This window comes from Bubalus bubalis, chromosome 3 (genome assembly GCF_019923935.1).
Source record: "Bubalus bubalis isolate 160015118507 breed Murrah chromosome 3, NDDB_SH_1, whole genome shotgun sequence".
Taxonomy (NCBI): domain Eukaryota; kingdom Metazoa; phylum Chordata; class Mammalia; order Artiodactyla; family Bovidae; genus Bubalus; species Bubalus bubalis.
In genome coordinates this window covers 18809410-18821729 of record NC_059159.1, presented here as the reverse complement: position 1 = coordinate 18821729, position 12320 = coordinate 18809410, and the positions used below count along the sequence as shown (strand labels likewise).

General features: G+C 35.5%; 1 protein-coding gene across 8 annotated transcripts in view; it reads right to left on the bottom strand.

The window, feature by feature from the left end:
- Positions 1 to 12320, bottom strand: part of GPATCH8 (G-patch domain containing 8) — a 95329-nt gene that overhangs the window by 58765 nt on the left and 24244 nt on the right. For 4 of the 8 annotated variants that reach the window (XM_044938890.2, XM_025279979.3, XM_025279981.3 and 1 more), the window contains 2 exons: positions 8885 to 8902; positions 6738 to 6810 (listed from right to left, as the gene is read on the bottom strand). The exons of 1 other annotated variant lie outside the window; for it this stretch is intronic. Coding sequence is in view for 2 of the 7 variants with exons in the window: in XM_025279976.3 (XP_025135761.1) it covers positions 6738 to 6810 (73 nt within the window). In the remaining 5 variants the exon portion in view is untranslated. The remainder of the gene's footprint in view (positions 1 to 6737; positions 6811 to 8884; positions 8903 to 12320) is intronic. 3 more of the 8 variants (XM_025279976.3, XM_025279977.3, XM_025279983.3) reach the window with 1 other exon arrangement.

The window sequence follows — 12320 nt, the reverse complement described above, 5'->3', positions numbered from 1 at the left end:
AAGAAACAAATATACGCACAAACCCTACAGAATGTACCCTTTTAATGTTTCACAGTTAAATGCTTCAGTTCATCTCTCTTGACATATTTTCCAGCCAACAATTTCATACAATAAAATTTTTATGCTTCAATCTCAAAAATCTAATTCAACATTTTTAAGAAAAAGATATGTGAGAAACCTAGAGATATAATACATTTCATATACAACTTGTAGGACTTTGGGAAAGCTGCTTAAGTATCAACAAAAGCTATGGACATGTTACAACAGAGAAAGCAACTGTTAAGAACCACAGAAATTATTTGGTAATCAGGAAAAAATGTATTCTTTATATCTTAATTTTTTTTTTTAATCAATAAACAGGCAGCTATGTTTTAAAAGCTGGTTAGCTGCTGGGTTGATGTGTATTCCATTTAAAATAATGGAAAATAGAAACACACTGTTTTATGTGCCACTAAGAAATTTTAAAAGCTGCCATTATAATTTTAATGCCATTAATAAGGTACATCTAATTTTACCTTTATTAAAATATGAAAAAATGACTTAGGATCAAGGAAATATGGTAGACTATTTCCAATCTTTTATCACAGTGATATAATGAATAACTTCAATCATACATTATTTTGCGCATTTCATGAATAAGTTAAAGATAGAAACCGAATTGTTGGATCTAAAAGGATACATGCATTTTAATCTTTAAGTAATTCAAATTGTTCTCTATCGTGGTTTTATCCGTTTACAGTCTCACTGGCTATAATGTAAGAACCTATTTTCCCCAAATCTGACCAGGCTAGTCTTTTTTAAAGCCTTTTCCAAGCCAACAAGTAAAAAATCATACCTCATAGTTTAATATGCATTATCTCTAATATGAGAAGAAATGAGAATATTTTCATATGCCTAAAGGTCATCTGCAATACTTTTCTGTAAACAGTATTCACAGCATTTCCCCCTTTCTATTTAGATTACAAGTATTTCACATACCAATAAATACATAAAGAAATCTGTCCTTGGTCTACAATGAGATATTACAGATATTTCCCCCAGTTTGTTTAGCTGTTGTTCTTTTACTTTACTATGATGAAATATAGTCAAATTTATCCTTCTTTTAAGGATTTCTGGGTTTGGAGTTGAACTTAAAGTTCTCCTTATTATAAGATTATCTTTAATAATTATCCTATTGTTCATTTTAACAATTTTATTTTTTACATTTAATTATTTTAGTCATCTGTAATATGTTTTGGGGTAAGGTGGGGATCCAACTTCTTTTTTTAGGTTACTATACAGTTTGTCCCAACCCCACTGCTTAGTGACTGAGGCTTTTTTAGATGTAACTAAGAGCTCAGAATTACTGAAACAAAGAGCAAAATTAGGGACTTGTGACCCTAAAACATACACAGCATTAAAAGCACAGAACTGGGAATCAAATATCTAGCACATATTCAGTTCAGTTCAGTTGCTCAGTCATGTCCGATTCTTTGCAACCCCATTGACTAACACACCAAGCTTCCCTGTCCATCACCAACTCCTGGAGCTTGCTCAAACTCATGTCCACAGAGTTGGTGATGCCATCCAAACAGTAATAGCACATATTAGTATCTTAGCGGAGAAGGCAATGGCACCCCACTCCAGTACTCTTGCCTGGAAAATCCCATGGACAGAGGAGCCTGGTAGGCTGCAGTCCATGGGGTCACGAAGAGTCAGACACGACTGAGTGACTTCCCTTTCACTTTTCACTTTCATGCACTGGAGAAGGAAACGGCAACCCACTCCAGTGTTCTTGCCTGGAGAATCCCAAGGACGGAGGAGCCTGGTGGGCTGCAGTCCATGGGGTCGCGAAGAGTCGGACATGACTGAGCGACTTCTCTTTCACTTTTCACTTTCCTGCACTGGAGAAGGAAATGGCAACCCACTCCAGTGTTCTTGCCTGGAGAATCCCAGGGACAGCAGAGCCTGGTAGGCTGCCGTCTATGAGGTCGCACAGAGTCGAACACGACTGAAGCGACTTAGCAGCAGCAGCAGCAGTATCTTAGCTGCTGCTGCTACTGCTACTACTGTTACAAAATCTGGGAAATAGAGAGTAGCAAGATAGAGGCTTCTCTGTGATTTTTATGATACTTAGGTTTTTGATGAATACCTAAAGATTAACTCAAATTCAGTTAAAATACTTAAACATACACCATACAATTGAGGTGTTAATAACAATTAGCATTTACATAGTGTTTTGCAGTTTGCATAAAGTAACTTCACTTAATTACTTTACCCTCATAATCACTGCGAGAATATAGGCAGAGATTTTAATCCTCATTTATTGCTGAAACAAATAATTCAACTTGTCCCTTTACTTAAAGTAAGTGGCAGAGCCAAATTCAAACCTAAATCCTAAGTTTCCAAATGCTGCTCACATTGCTTCATACCCTATACCAAGTGCTTCTAAACAAAAATAAAAGAGAATCCCTACTCTCAAGGAACTTAAAGCAATTTGTCAATTAAGTATTCAATTGATCACATACTAAAAAATATAAAACACGGTCCCTGGCCTCAAAAAACCTTCAAAAGTGTACCGTAAGTTTAAAAAGCAAGACTTAGAGGACTGGAAAATAAACCTGAAGAGCAGGAACAATCTTATTTACTTTGCCCATGACTTACATTATTTACAGCTGGTATAACTAGAATACATTATTATCTCATAGCTGAGCTAATGCTGATTGACTGTCACTGAGTGAACCCTCTAAATATGGAATATGAAATATATCATACCTCTTCATTTGTCTTTGTGACCAAAAAAATCAGCCACATCATCAAACAGCTCTTAGACAATATAACAAAGAAAGTTTAGGAACCACCTCTGGGCTACATCTACTTACCTATTTCATAGCAAAATAAAGATTTTGAGCTACATTCCATTCCATTTCAAAGCTGCCAGAAGGTCATAAAACAATTTCAAGAACCAAATCCAATTCAACAGCCACAAAATACAACTATCATTTGCTGTTGTTTATTCCAAATTAAACATACCCTCTGCCTCCATTAAAAAAAACACACACAATCGTTCATAATATTTCTCATCAGCAGGCCTTTCTTTATTGTTGTTTCCTTCAGGTATCTTGCCAACAACCTTTTCTACAAGTCTTTGATTTTTTTAATACTAACAATCACTTATCTGCCACATATAAATTTTAACTTTTGAATATTTTAATAAACCCTGTGATGTGTGCTACATCGCTTCAGTCGTGTCCAACTGTGCGACCCCATGGACTGAAGCCCTCCAGGCTCCTCTGTCCATGGGATTCTCCAGGCAAGAATACCGGTGTGGGATGCCATTCCCTTCTCTAGGGGATCTTCCCGAAAGGGATGGAACTGGTGTGTCTTATGTCTAACCTGCATTGGCAGGCGGGTTCGTTTACCACTAGCACTACTGCTGCTGCTGCTGCTGCTAAGTCGCTTCAGTCGTGTCCGACTCTGTGCGACCCCAGAGACGGCAGCCCACCAGGCTCTGCTGTCCCTGGGATTCTCCAGGCAAGAACACTGCAGTCGGTTGCCACTTCCTTCTCCAATGCATAAAAATGAAAAGTGAAAGTGAAGTAGTATCCGACTCTTCGCGACTCCATGGACTGCAGCCTACCAGGATTCTCCGTCCACGGGATTTTCCAGGCAAGAGTACTGGAGTGGGTTGCCATTGCCTTCTCCGAGCACCACTAGGGAAGCCCTAATAAATATTAGGGGAGAACAAAAGGTAAATAAGGGAAATTCAAGTAAAAATTAAACCCACCTAACAAAGTTGAATTTTCTATCGTGCCACAAAGAATTCTGTTTCAGAGTTAGCATGCCCTATTCTCCAACCTATCCAGTGACAAGTTATATACATACACTGCAGCCCCAAAGACTAGCACTCTGTAAAGTCTCACAGGGCTTTCAATAAATTTTAAATGTTAACAAAATCTCTAAAAGATCAGGCTTAAATTCAGTGGATGACTGCATGTTAAAAAATGTTAGAGCCTAAAATCAAACAAAAGCAACTAAAAGTGGACAATAAACAAGTAAATGCAAAGAACTTACAAAGCCATGAATCTAGAAATTATTTGCAGTGATTAGTCTATGCAGTAGTAAGAAGGCATTATGATTTTCTGCAGAGCAACAGGGCTTTCTTTATTCAGTGGTTATTTGTAGCAAAGGTTTGGTACAATGAAAAAAATTTGTCATGAATTATCTAAATATGTCATAAATGTGGCTATATTCTAGTCAAACGATGTGGGCATTACACAAAGAGCTATGTAAGAGAAATCAATTCAATGCCTGGACAATGTTGAATGTGACACTAAAAAAATAAAAGAGCCATTTCCAAGACAATTAAAGTGAAAGTGAAAGTGAAGTTGTCAGTCGTGTCCGACTCTTTGTGACCCCATGGACTGTAGCCTACCAGTTTCTTCCATCCATGGGATTTTCCAGGCAAGAGTACTAGATTGGGTTGCCATTTCCTTCTCCAGAGGATCTTCCTGACCCAGGGATAGAACCTGGGTCTCCCGCATTGTAGGCAGACACTTTATGTCTGAGCCATCAGGGAAATCCATTTTGTTGGCAGGAGAATAAGGTCTCATTCTTTTTGAAGGGTAGAGACCGTACTAGCCATTCAAGACACATGGGCTTTGAACAACAATGTGAATTTAGTAAACACTACTGAAATGTACACTTAAAAATGGTTAAGATGGCAATTTTATGTTATGTGGGCTTTGCCACAATTAAAAAGAAAAGAAAAAAAGGAAGGGCTTCAAATTTCTCTTTTATTTTAAATAAATAATGGATTGATGAGTTATTGAGTGCTTATTACATGCCAATCACCACAGAGATGAAATGTGAAATATGGATAAAATCTGATTTCTCTTTTCAAGGAGTTCAAAGTTTAAAGACACCCAAATTTGAAAGTATTCTTAAAATGAAACAATAATTTTCCATCACCCAAAAATAGTTAAGTACCCGTTTACCTAATCTTTTTTTAAATTTTACTTTATTTTTAACTGGAGGATAATTACTCTACAATATTGTGATGGTTTCTGCCATACATCAACATGAATCAGCCATAGGTATATATACGTCCCTCCCCTCCTAAACCGCCCTCCTACTTCCCTCCCCATCCCACCTCTTTAGACCATCACAGAGCACCTTTCTAAACTCGCTTGCTATACGTCTCTCTCACTCTTTTTCTCTGCCAGTTTTAGTTGTACTTTGAAGTCTCCGATGCTTACAATGGAAAACTCTGGGATTCAAACAGATTCGCTAGCCCCCTACGTAATGTCCCCAAATTCTACTCCCCTCTGTACCTGAACAAAAACAGTAACAATCAACAATGCTCCTGGGAATCTCTGAATAGGAAGAGAGGTTTCAAATAGTAGGGGAAAAGATCAAATAAAATCTTCAGACCTTATTCTGAACTATCACCTCCATTCAACCCAACCCAACATTTAACTGTGCAAACCACTGGGACTAAACCTACCAAGAAGTCATTTCTACTTTAGTCCTGATGACCCTTTCTCTTTTCTGGTCTCTTAGAAAATCTATGGTCTATGCCATACAAATTGCTCTCAGTTGTTGAGTATTCTTTATACTGTGTACAATGAGTTCTTGCACCACTGGAAAACAAGTTTAGTGGTGATCAAATCTTTCTACCTCCCCCAAAGGATAGGTTAATGCTTAGTAATAAATATTCATTTGAAATATATTTTTGAGCATTTCTCATGTCACCACTGAATAGAATTTGTGGATGTATACTTTTAAAAGCAAAGGCTTTAAAGACTGAAACATCCTGTTTCATGCCCCGTCCTATTATGGCCCTTAACACAGACATTTGAACTGATTAGACTGCCCACTCATATTATGGAAATTCATTTCCCAAATTCAAAAAATTAGTCAACAGTAGTGCACCTCTCCCCAAATATCCCTTTATACAATGAGACCCTTCATGACCAAATGTAGAAGTACAATGATTTCCATCATTTCTGAGGTACTGTTCACATCTGCAGAGAACAGCAGCCCTTGAATACGACGGAGCTAATAAGTAAATGGAGTTGGTTGACTGGTTTTCAACTAGTAAGAACTCAGAAGCAGAAATGTTAGCAGTGCTTGTTATCCAAATGATTAGTACAGTTAAAAGAAAAAATTACATACAATGTAAACTTTAAACCATACATTTCCCAGAGACTGACCTGAACTTAAGAAATGGCCTCTCAGAGAACCCTAGGAAATCTGTTTCAATTTTATGTTTCATATAGGTTAATTATTCTACTATTGCATGGATTCTGATTAGAGACAAAGAACCAGGGCAATCACCAGCTTCAGGAAGAATTCAGGAGGGCAAAAATTAAACTCTGCTGTTGAAATTAATCCTCTTAAAAATACAGCAGCCATAATACATCACTAAGTGATACAAAGAAAGTACATTCTGATACTACGTATTTCATTTACTTTACCCAACCATCACTTCCACCAAAAGAAATTTAAAACAGACTGAGCCATACATAGAATGTTTCCTGAAAGTATTCAGGACACAGCAGCTTACTCTTGCAAATTATTAGCTTAATAGTGATTTCAAATACAGTTATAGGAAAAACAGACTACTCTACGGGATAAAAGGCAGTGGGAGAAAGCCCAAAAACTTTTTCAAGAAAGACAAAAAATATATTCAGGCATAAGATCTGCATCAGAAACATTTTTTCTTTCTTTTTTCTTGGTATATTTAAAAAACTTACCCTGAAGAGATTTTCCCAATCCCTGGCCCAGCTTCCACCCATGTTTCTGGAGTAAGCGATGTCCAATATTATCCTGACAGACAGAACAGAGAGACAAACCAAAAATATTCCAATAATATATTCTTCCCTTCCTAGTGATATTTAACAGGTGATGAACAAGAGATAATTCTACATATATGCATGCAAAATAGGTGCTAATAGGGGAAATGTGCCCAATAAAGGGGGCATTAATGTAAAAAGAAATACTGGCTAGTATTTTATACAGGAAGAACAAAGAGGGTAAGGGTCCTTTCTGATGGTGTGTTGGGCAATTTTTATATACAACACTTTTAAAAAGAGAAAAAAGGGAAGGGGAAAGGGGGAAGAATACACTTATGAAGTTTAAAACTAACATTAAAAAGCATAAAATCAAAGTACTTATACAATCATATCCACCACCTAGACAGCACCACTTTAAGAGCTTTTTTTTTAATAAAGAAAATCTACATTGTATTTAGTTATTTTGCTTATGTGTCAGGCTTTCATGATACAAAGTAAGTTGTAAGTGTAAGACTGCCCCACCACTAGAAATGAAAACACAATCAGAGCAAAATCCAGGCTAGACTTGATTGGTTTTTTAATACATATATATAAAATATAAATATTTAACTAGCATGCAGCCAATATTAAACTGAAAAAACAGTGAGGTTAGTAAAACGAGAAATTAAATTGATTAAACAGAAAAATAAAATGAGCTCAAGCACAGACTGAGTGATGCATTTCAACATGTAATCTAACAAAAATGCTAAAATGTTAGAATGAAACAGGCCTAGCAATAAGTTAACAGTAAAGAACCATTAGTGCATGTAGGGGAAAAAAACCAATATACATAATGTCTCATCTTCCTAGGAGCACAGTGGAAAAGATCCTTCAATGTAAATCACATGTAAAGACACTAGAAACAACAATTAAATGTCAGCTTTTGCGTAAGGTTTCAAGATCTTAGAAACCTCTGCAGACCTTTGTCCAATTCTTTGCTTTTTACAAATATAGAGAGAACACTAAAATACTCATTTAACTGTATCTGATAAAATGTTACTTATCAAAAGGAAAACATTTAAAAATTGTAAACAGAAAGTGTTCTGTATGCATTAAAATGTAATTTATAATATTAATTGGGTATCACCACTTGAAAATAATCTCGTATTTCCTAAAATCAAATTATGAAGTCAACTAAACCATAAATCTCTGAATTAAAAACAAACATCTCCTATTAAATTGACTTTTATCTTCCAGCTACATATTCAATGGTAAAATGCTCTGGAATTACAGGAAAAAATATGCTACTATTATCTGATAGTAAGTTACAAGAAGAAGATTAGGTCTCTTCAATGCTCTGTTTAAAAAAAAAAAAAAGGTCAACTTCCTTCTATGAGTTTATGACAGGATGCCAACTAGAAAACTGGACTGAGCAGCTTATTACTTTATTGATTAGAGGAACAAAGATCAGGATACTTGAAAAAATGGGGCAAATGATAATGAAAACTATTTCTATAACAAAACATGCAATTACTTTAAACATACATATACACAGTCATTACTGTACACAAAAGGTCACTAGACATTATTTTTTGCTAGAAATTGAGAGAATGAATAAATACTATGGTTATATGTAATCCCAGTACTGAATGCCTATATATAAATAACTTTATTGTTAAAAAAAAAACAAAAAACTTTTGTAAGTCTTAACACAACTAATTTTAGCAGAAAATGAAGATAAAGAGAGAGGCCTTTATAGTACTACTGTGGAAATACACTTACCTGCACATAAAATCCTTGTTTTATACCATAATTCCTACAACTAAATTAACTACAGAAAGGACAAGGATAGCAGAATGACTCTAAGATAATGTAGCTGAATAAAGTATTGTTTAATCTCTTAATAGGCTAATTTTATAACTAGGCACAGATTTAGGGTATTAAAACCATGCTGACAAAAACTGTTGTCCCTTTTTTTAAATTAAGAAAACTCTATCTTTTGGCTAAGTGGAGATGAGACATTATGCTGACCGTGTTATATTATGAATGCACTAAAATAAACAGACAGATGAAGCAGTATGCTATTTCCAAAAGCAGTGCAAGTGGAGTGAAAGCATTTCCATACGAACCTGGCTTTAAAAACTGGGCTGTCAAAAGAACAGTTAAATGTAACACAAAGTAAGAAACTGTCCAATCACTAATGGTCGTTTTTTTTTTTTTTTTTTTTGTCTTGTTTTCAATTCACTGCTTGCAATTAATGTATTTATTAAAGAAGAGTGAAAGCATAAGTAAATTCACGAGTCAAGACCAGCTGAGAGATTCAAGAGCAGCGTGTTGTGACTGACAACAGTGAAAGGAAAAGCAAATGTTAAAGGGAGAGGGAGAAAAAAGAAAAATTTAGGGTTATACACATTAGCATCACTTTTACAAAACCACTCAAGATGGCTGTCACCTTCTCAAAAAAAGCTATTGATACAAAATGGCAGTGATACTTCTCTTCTAAATCTTTAAACGAAAACTGTTCTTTAATTAAATCTACTTCCCTGGTGGCCCAGACAGTAAAGCATCTGCCTACAATGCGGGAGGCCCGGGTTTAATCCCTGGGGTGGGAAGATCTCCTGGAGAAGGAAATGGCAACTCACTCCAGTATTCTTGCCTGGAAAATCCCATGGACGGAGGAAACTGGTAGGCTGTAGTCCATGGGGTCGCAGAGAGTCGGACACGACCAAGTGACTTCATTTTCTTTCACTTTCCCCAAGTATGAACAGGGAATGAAATGTCAGGGGTTATGTATTAATATTATTAATATGCCACTCTATGACCTTGCAATTATAACAAAAAGCAACAAAAATAATAGGCATATCTCCCAGAAAGTCTTCTACTCAGCAACCTCTGAGATTAAGTGAATGACTATTACGGAAAATCTGAGCCTTTCCTATCATTTCAGACTATCTGTTTTTGGAGAAAAAAATGGCAGTTCTGCAACTCTGCAGAAAGGACTAGTATTCACTATGGTCCCTTTTCCTACCAAAAGAAAAAAGTTTTATAAAGACTAGTGAAAAATCCAGTAGGCTTAAGGATGATGGGTAACACAAGAAAGGCATGTCAAAATATCTCATAACAAAGTACTAATAGAACAAAGCAGACTTGTCTAATTTGAAGTGATCAAACTGTTCACTGAACTTTCACTGTGAAAGAGCAAGGAATTCAGTGGCCAACTGGTGATAATCATTACTCTCTCTGGTTAGAGTGTCAATCATTTCTATGAACGTCATTTATAACAGTAAACTGCAGTAATCTGTAGCCTCAACTGGTAATCTAGACATAACAAGGGCATTGAGCACTATTTAACTTCTGAAATAACAGTTTATTATTTTGGTTACTACAAAAGTGACTAAAAAAGCTTCATTTTTTATTTTTAAGCAAAATAAATAATTTGAAGTTTAGTTATAATCTTACAGAACTGAAAATAAATTTTTTTAACACAGCCTGGTTTGTGACTGACAAAGGGGCATGTATAGTGATAGGCTGTTTATAATTTAAATACACATGGAAGAAATGCAGGGAAATACTAATTTTAAACAATTAATAAAGCAACTAACTTTGCCCAAGGGAGGTACGCAAAAGGGTGGTTTTCCAGATCATTCATAAAGAGTTCCCACAACCTATTTGTTGTTGTTTGGCTGTCCCACACAGCCTGTGGGGTGTCAGTACCCTGATGAGGGATTGAACCTGGGTTCTTGGCAGTTAAAGTGCAGAGGTCCTAACCACTGGACTGCCAGGGAATTCCTCCCATGACCTATTCATTACTCTCTGTCCTTAAGACTCCAAAAATGGTGGCAATGTGGCATTTTATTTGGTTAGGAATGAAGTTCTTAATTCTGGTTAAACTATGAAGCTGAGCTAAAAACTCAAAACTTTTTTCATCTAGATTACCTAAACAGGCCTTTATGGTTTTTCTATTTCTAAACTCAAATGTAAATTAAAGTGCTATATTTTAATCCTCTGTACTAAATGTGCAAGAAAGGAGGATATAATTTTTAAATGGGAACATCAATAATAGCAAGAAATGTGTATTAGAAACAACTACCAATATGCTAAAAACACAATACCAGCCAAAACACAAAAACAAAAAACCATCTCATTATTGTTTCAGCCATTCCTCAACAATTTTATTAATTAAATACCAAGTAGAAAACTTTCTCAGGAACTTCTCTCTGCTCCCTGAAGCTGTATACCATCAAAGAAACAATAACCATTTGGGAAACAGCCCCACCAATCTGTATAATGGGAGTCTGCCAAACCCCACCAATCTGTATAATAGGAGTCTGCCAAAATATAGACTAAAGTTCACTTCATTGTGTGGGGCTGATTTCTAAGTTTTTTAATAATAGGAAATAGAATACCAAGTCTCAAGAGAAAACTATACTATAATTATGGCAGTGACTAGATGAATACTAATTCCACACTGAATTTTCTTTTAGTTGACAGCCACATTCAATTTACACCATTTAGCTCAGTTTCAACAGTGACAAAAATGGCAAATCTCTTGAGTGGATTGTAAGCTTTGCTGATTGTGTATTAAAGACTCTATAAGCAAAAACCAAGTGCTACTAGGTGAACCCATGCAAACAACAAGTTGTAAAAATTCCCCAACAAAAAAATCTATAGCTCACTACAGATGACACAATGAAGACTAGAGAGAAAAGCCATATAGTAATGCTACACCATTCAGCTCCAAGAAGCACATTATTTATAGTGCAGTCCACATATGGTCACTGCTAAATATCAAATCAGCAGTCTTATAGAGTTACAGTTTGGAACTAGTGGAGTCCACAGATCTAAACAGATATGCAACATGACAAAACCCACTTATACATATACTTCTAAATCCTTAGATATGCAAAGTAAACATCAGCAACTGGAATTTGAAAACTTAATTTTTTTAAACCTGCTCAGTCAACCTGACAACTATAAAGACAGAATTTTAATCAGTCAGGTAGAACAAAGACCAAGTACTGGCTGACGGGCAGTTTCACTTCCAACTGCAACAATGACAACATATTTTAAGTCTATGGCGCAGGGATTTGCCTTTTGTACAGCTTATAATCACTCTCCCATCTGATTTCTCATCTTCTTTCTATGGTAAAGATCACAACGAACCATATACCTTAAGTCAGATCAACCAATTTTTGGATCTATGGTGGAATCCTAGACTGGGTTATGGTTTTAAGATTTTGGTTTTTAAACGCTTTATTTTTCAGTATAAAGTGAAAATCATAATCATAGGTGGGACCTAAAAATCTCATAAAGTAGCTACATTAAAACATAAATTTTAAAAAGTTTTTTGTAATAAGAGCAAAATGTTAATACTTCCCACCTTCTCCTTAATTCAGATAAACAAGTTATCTGGCAATTCTTTAATAATTTTCTTGGAACAGTGTTTTATTATTGACCAGAAACTTCACTGAAAGATATCTGGTTGGTTGAAATAAACCAGGGAAAATAAAAATTTATACCAAAGATAATGAACTATTTCATAAATGCTGGATTTTGATGTATTTT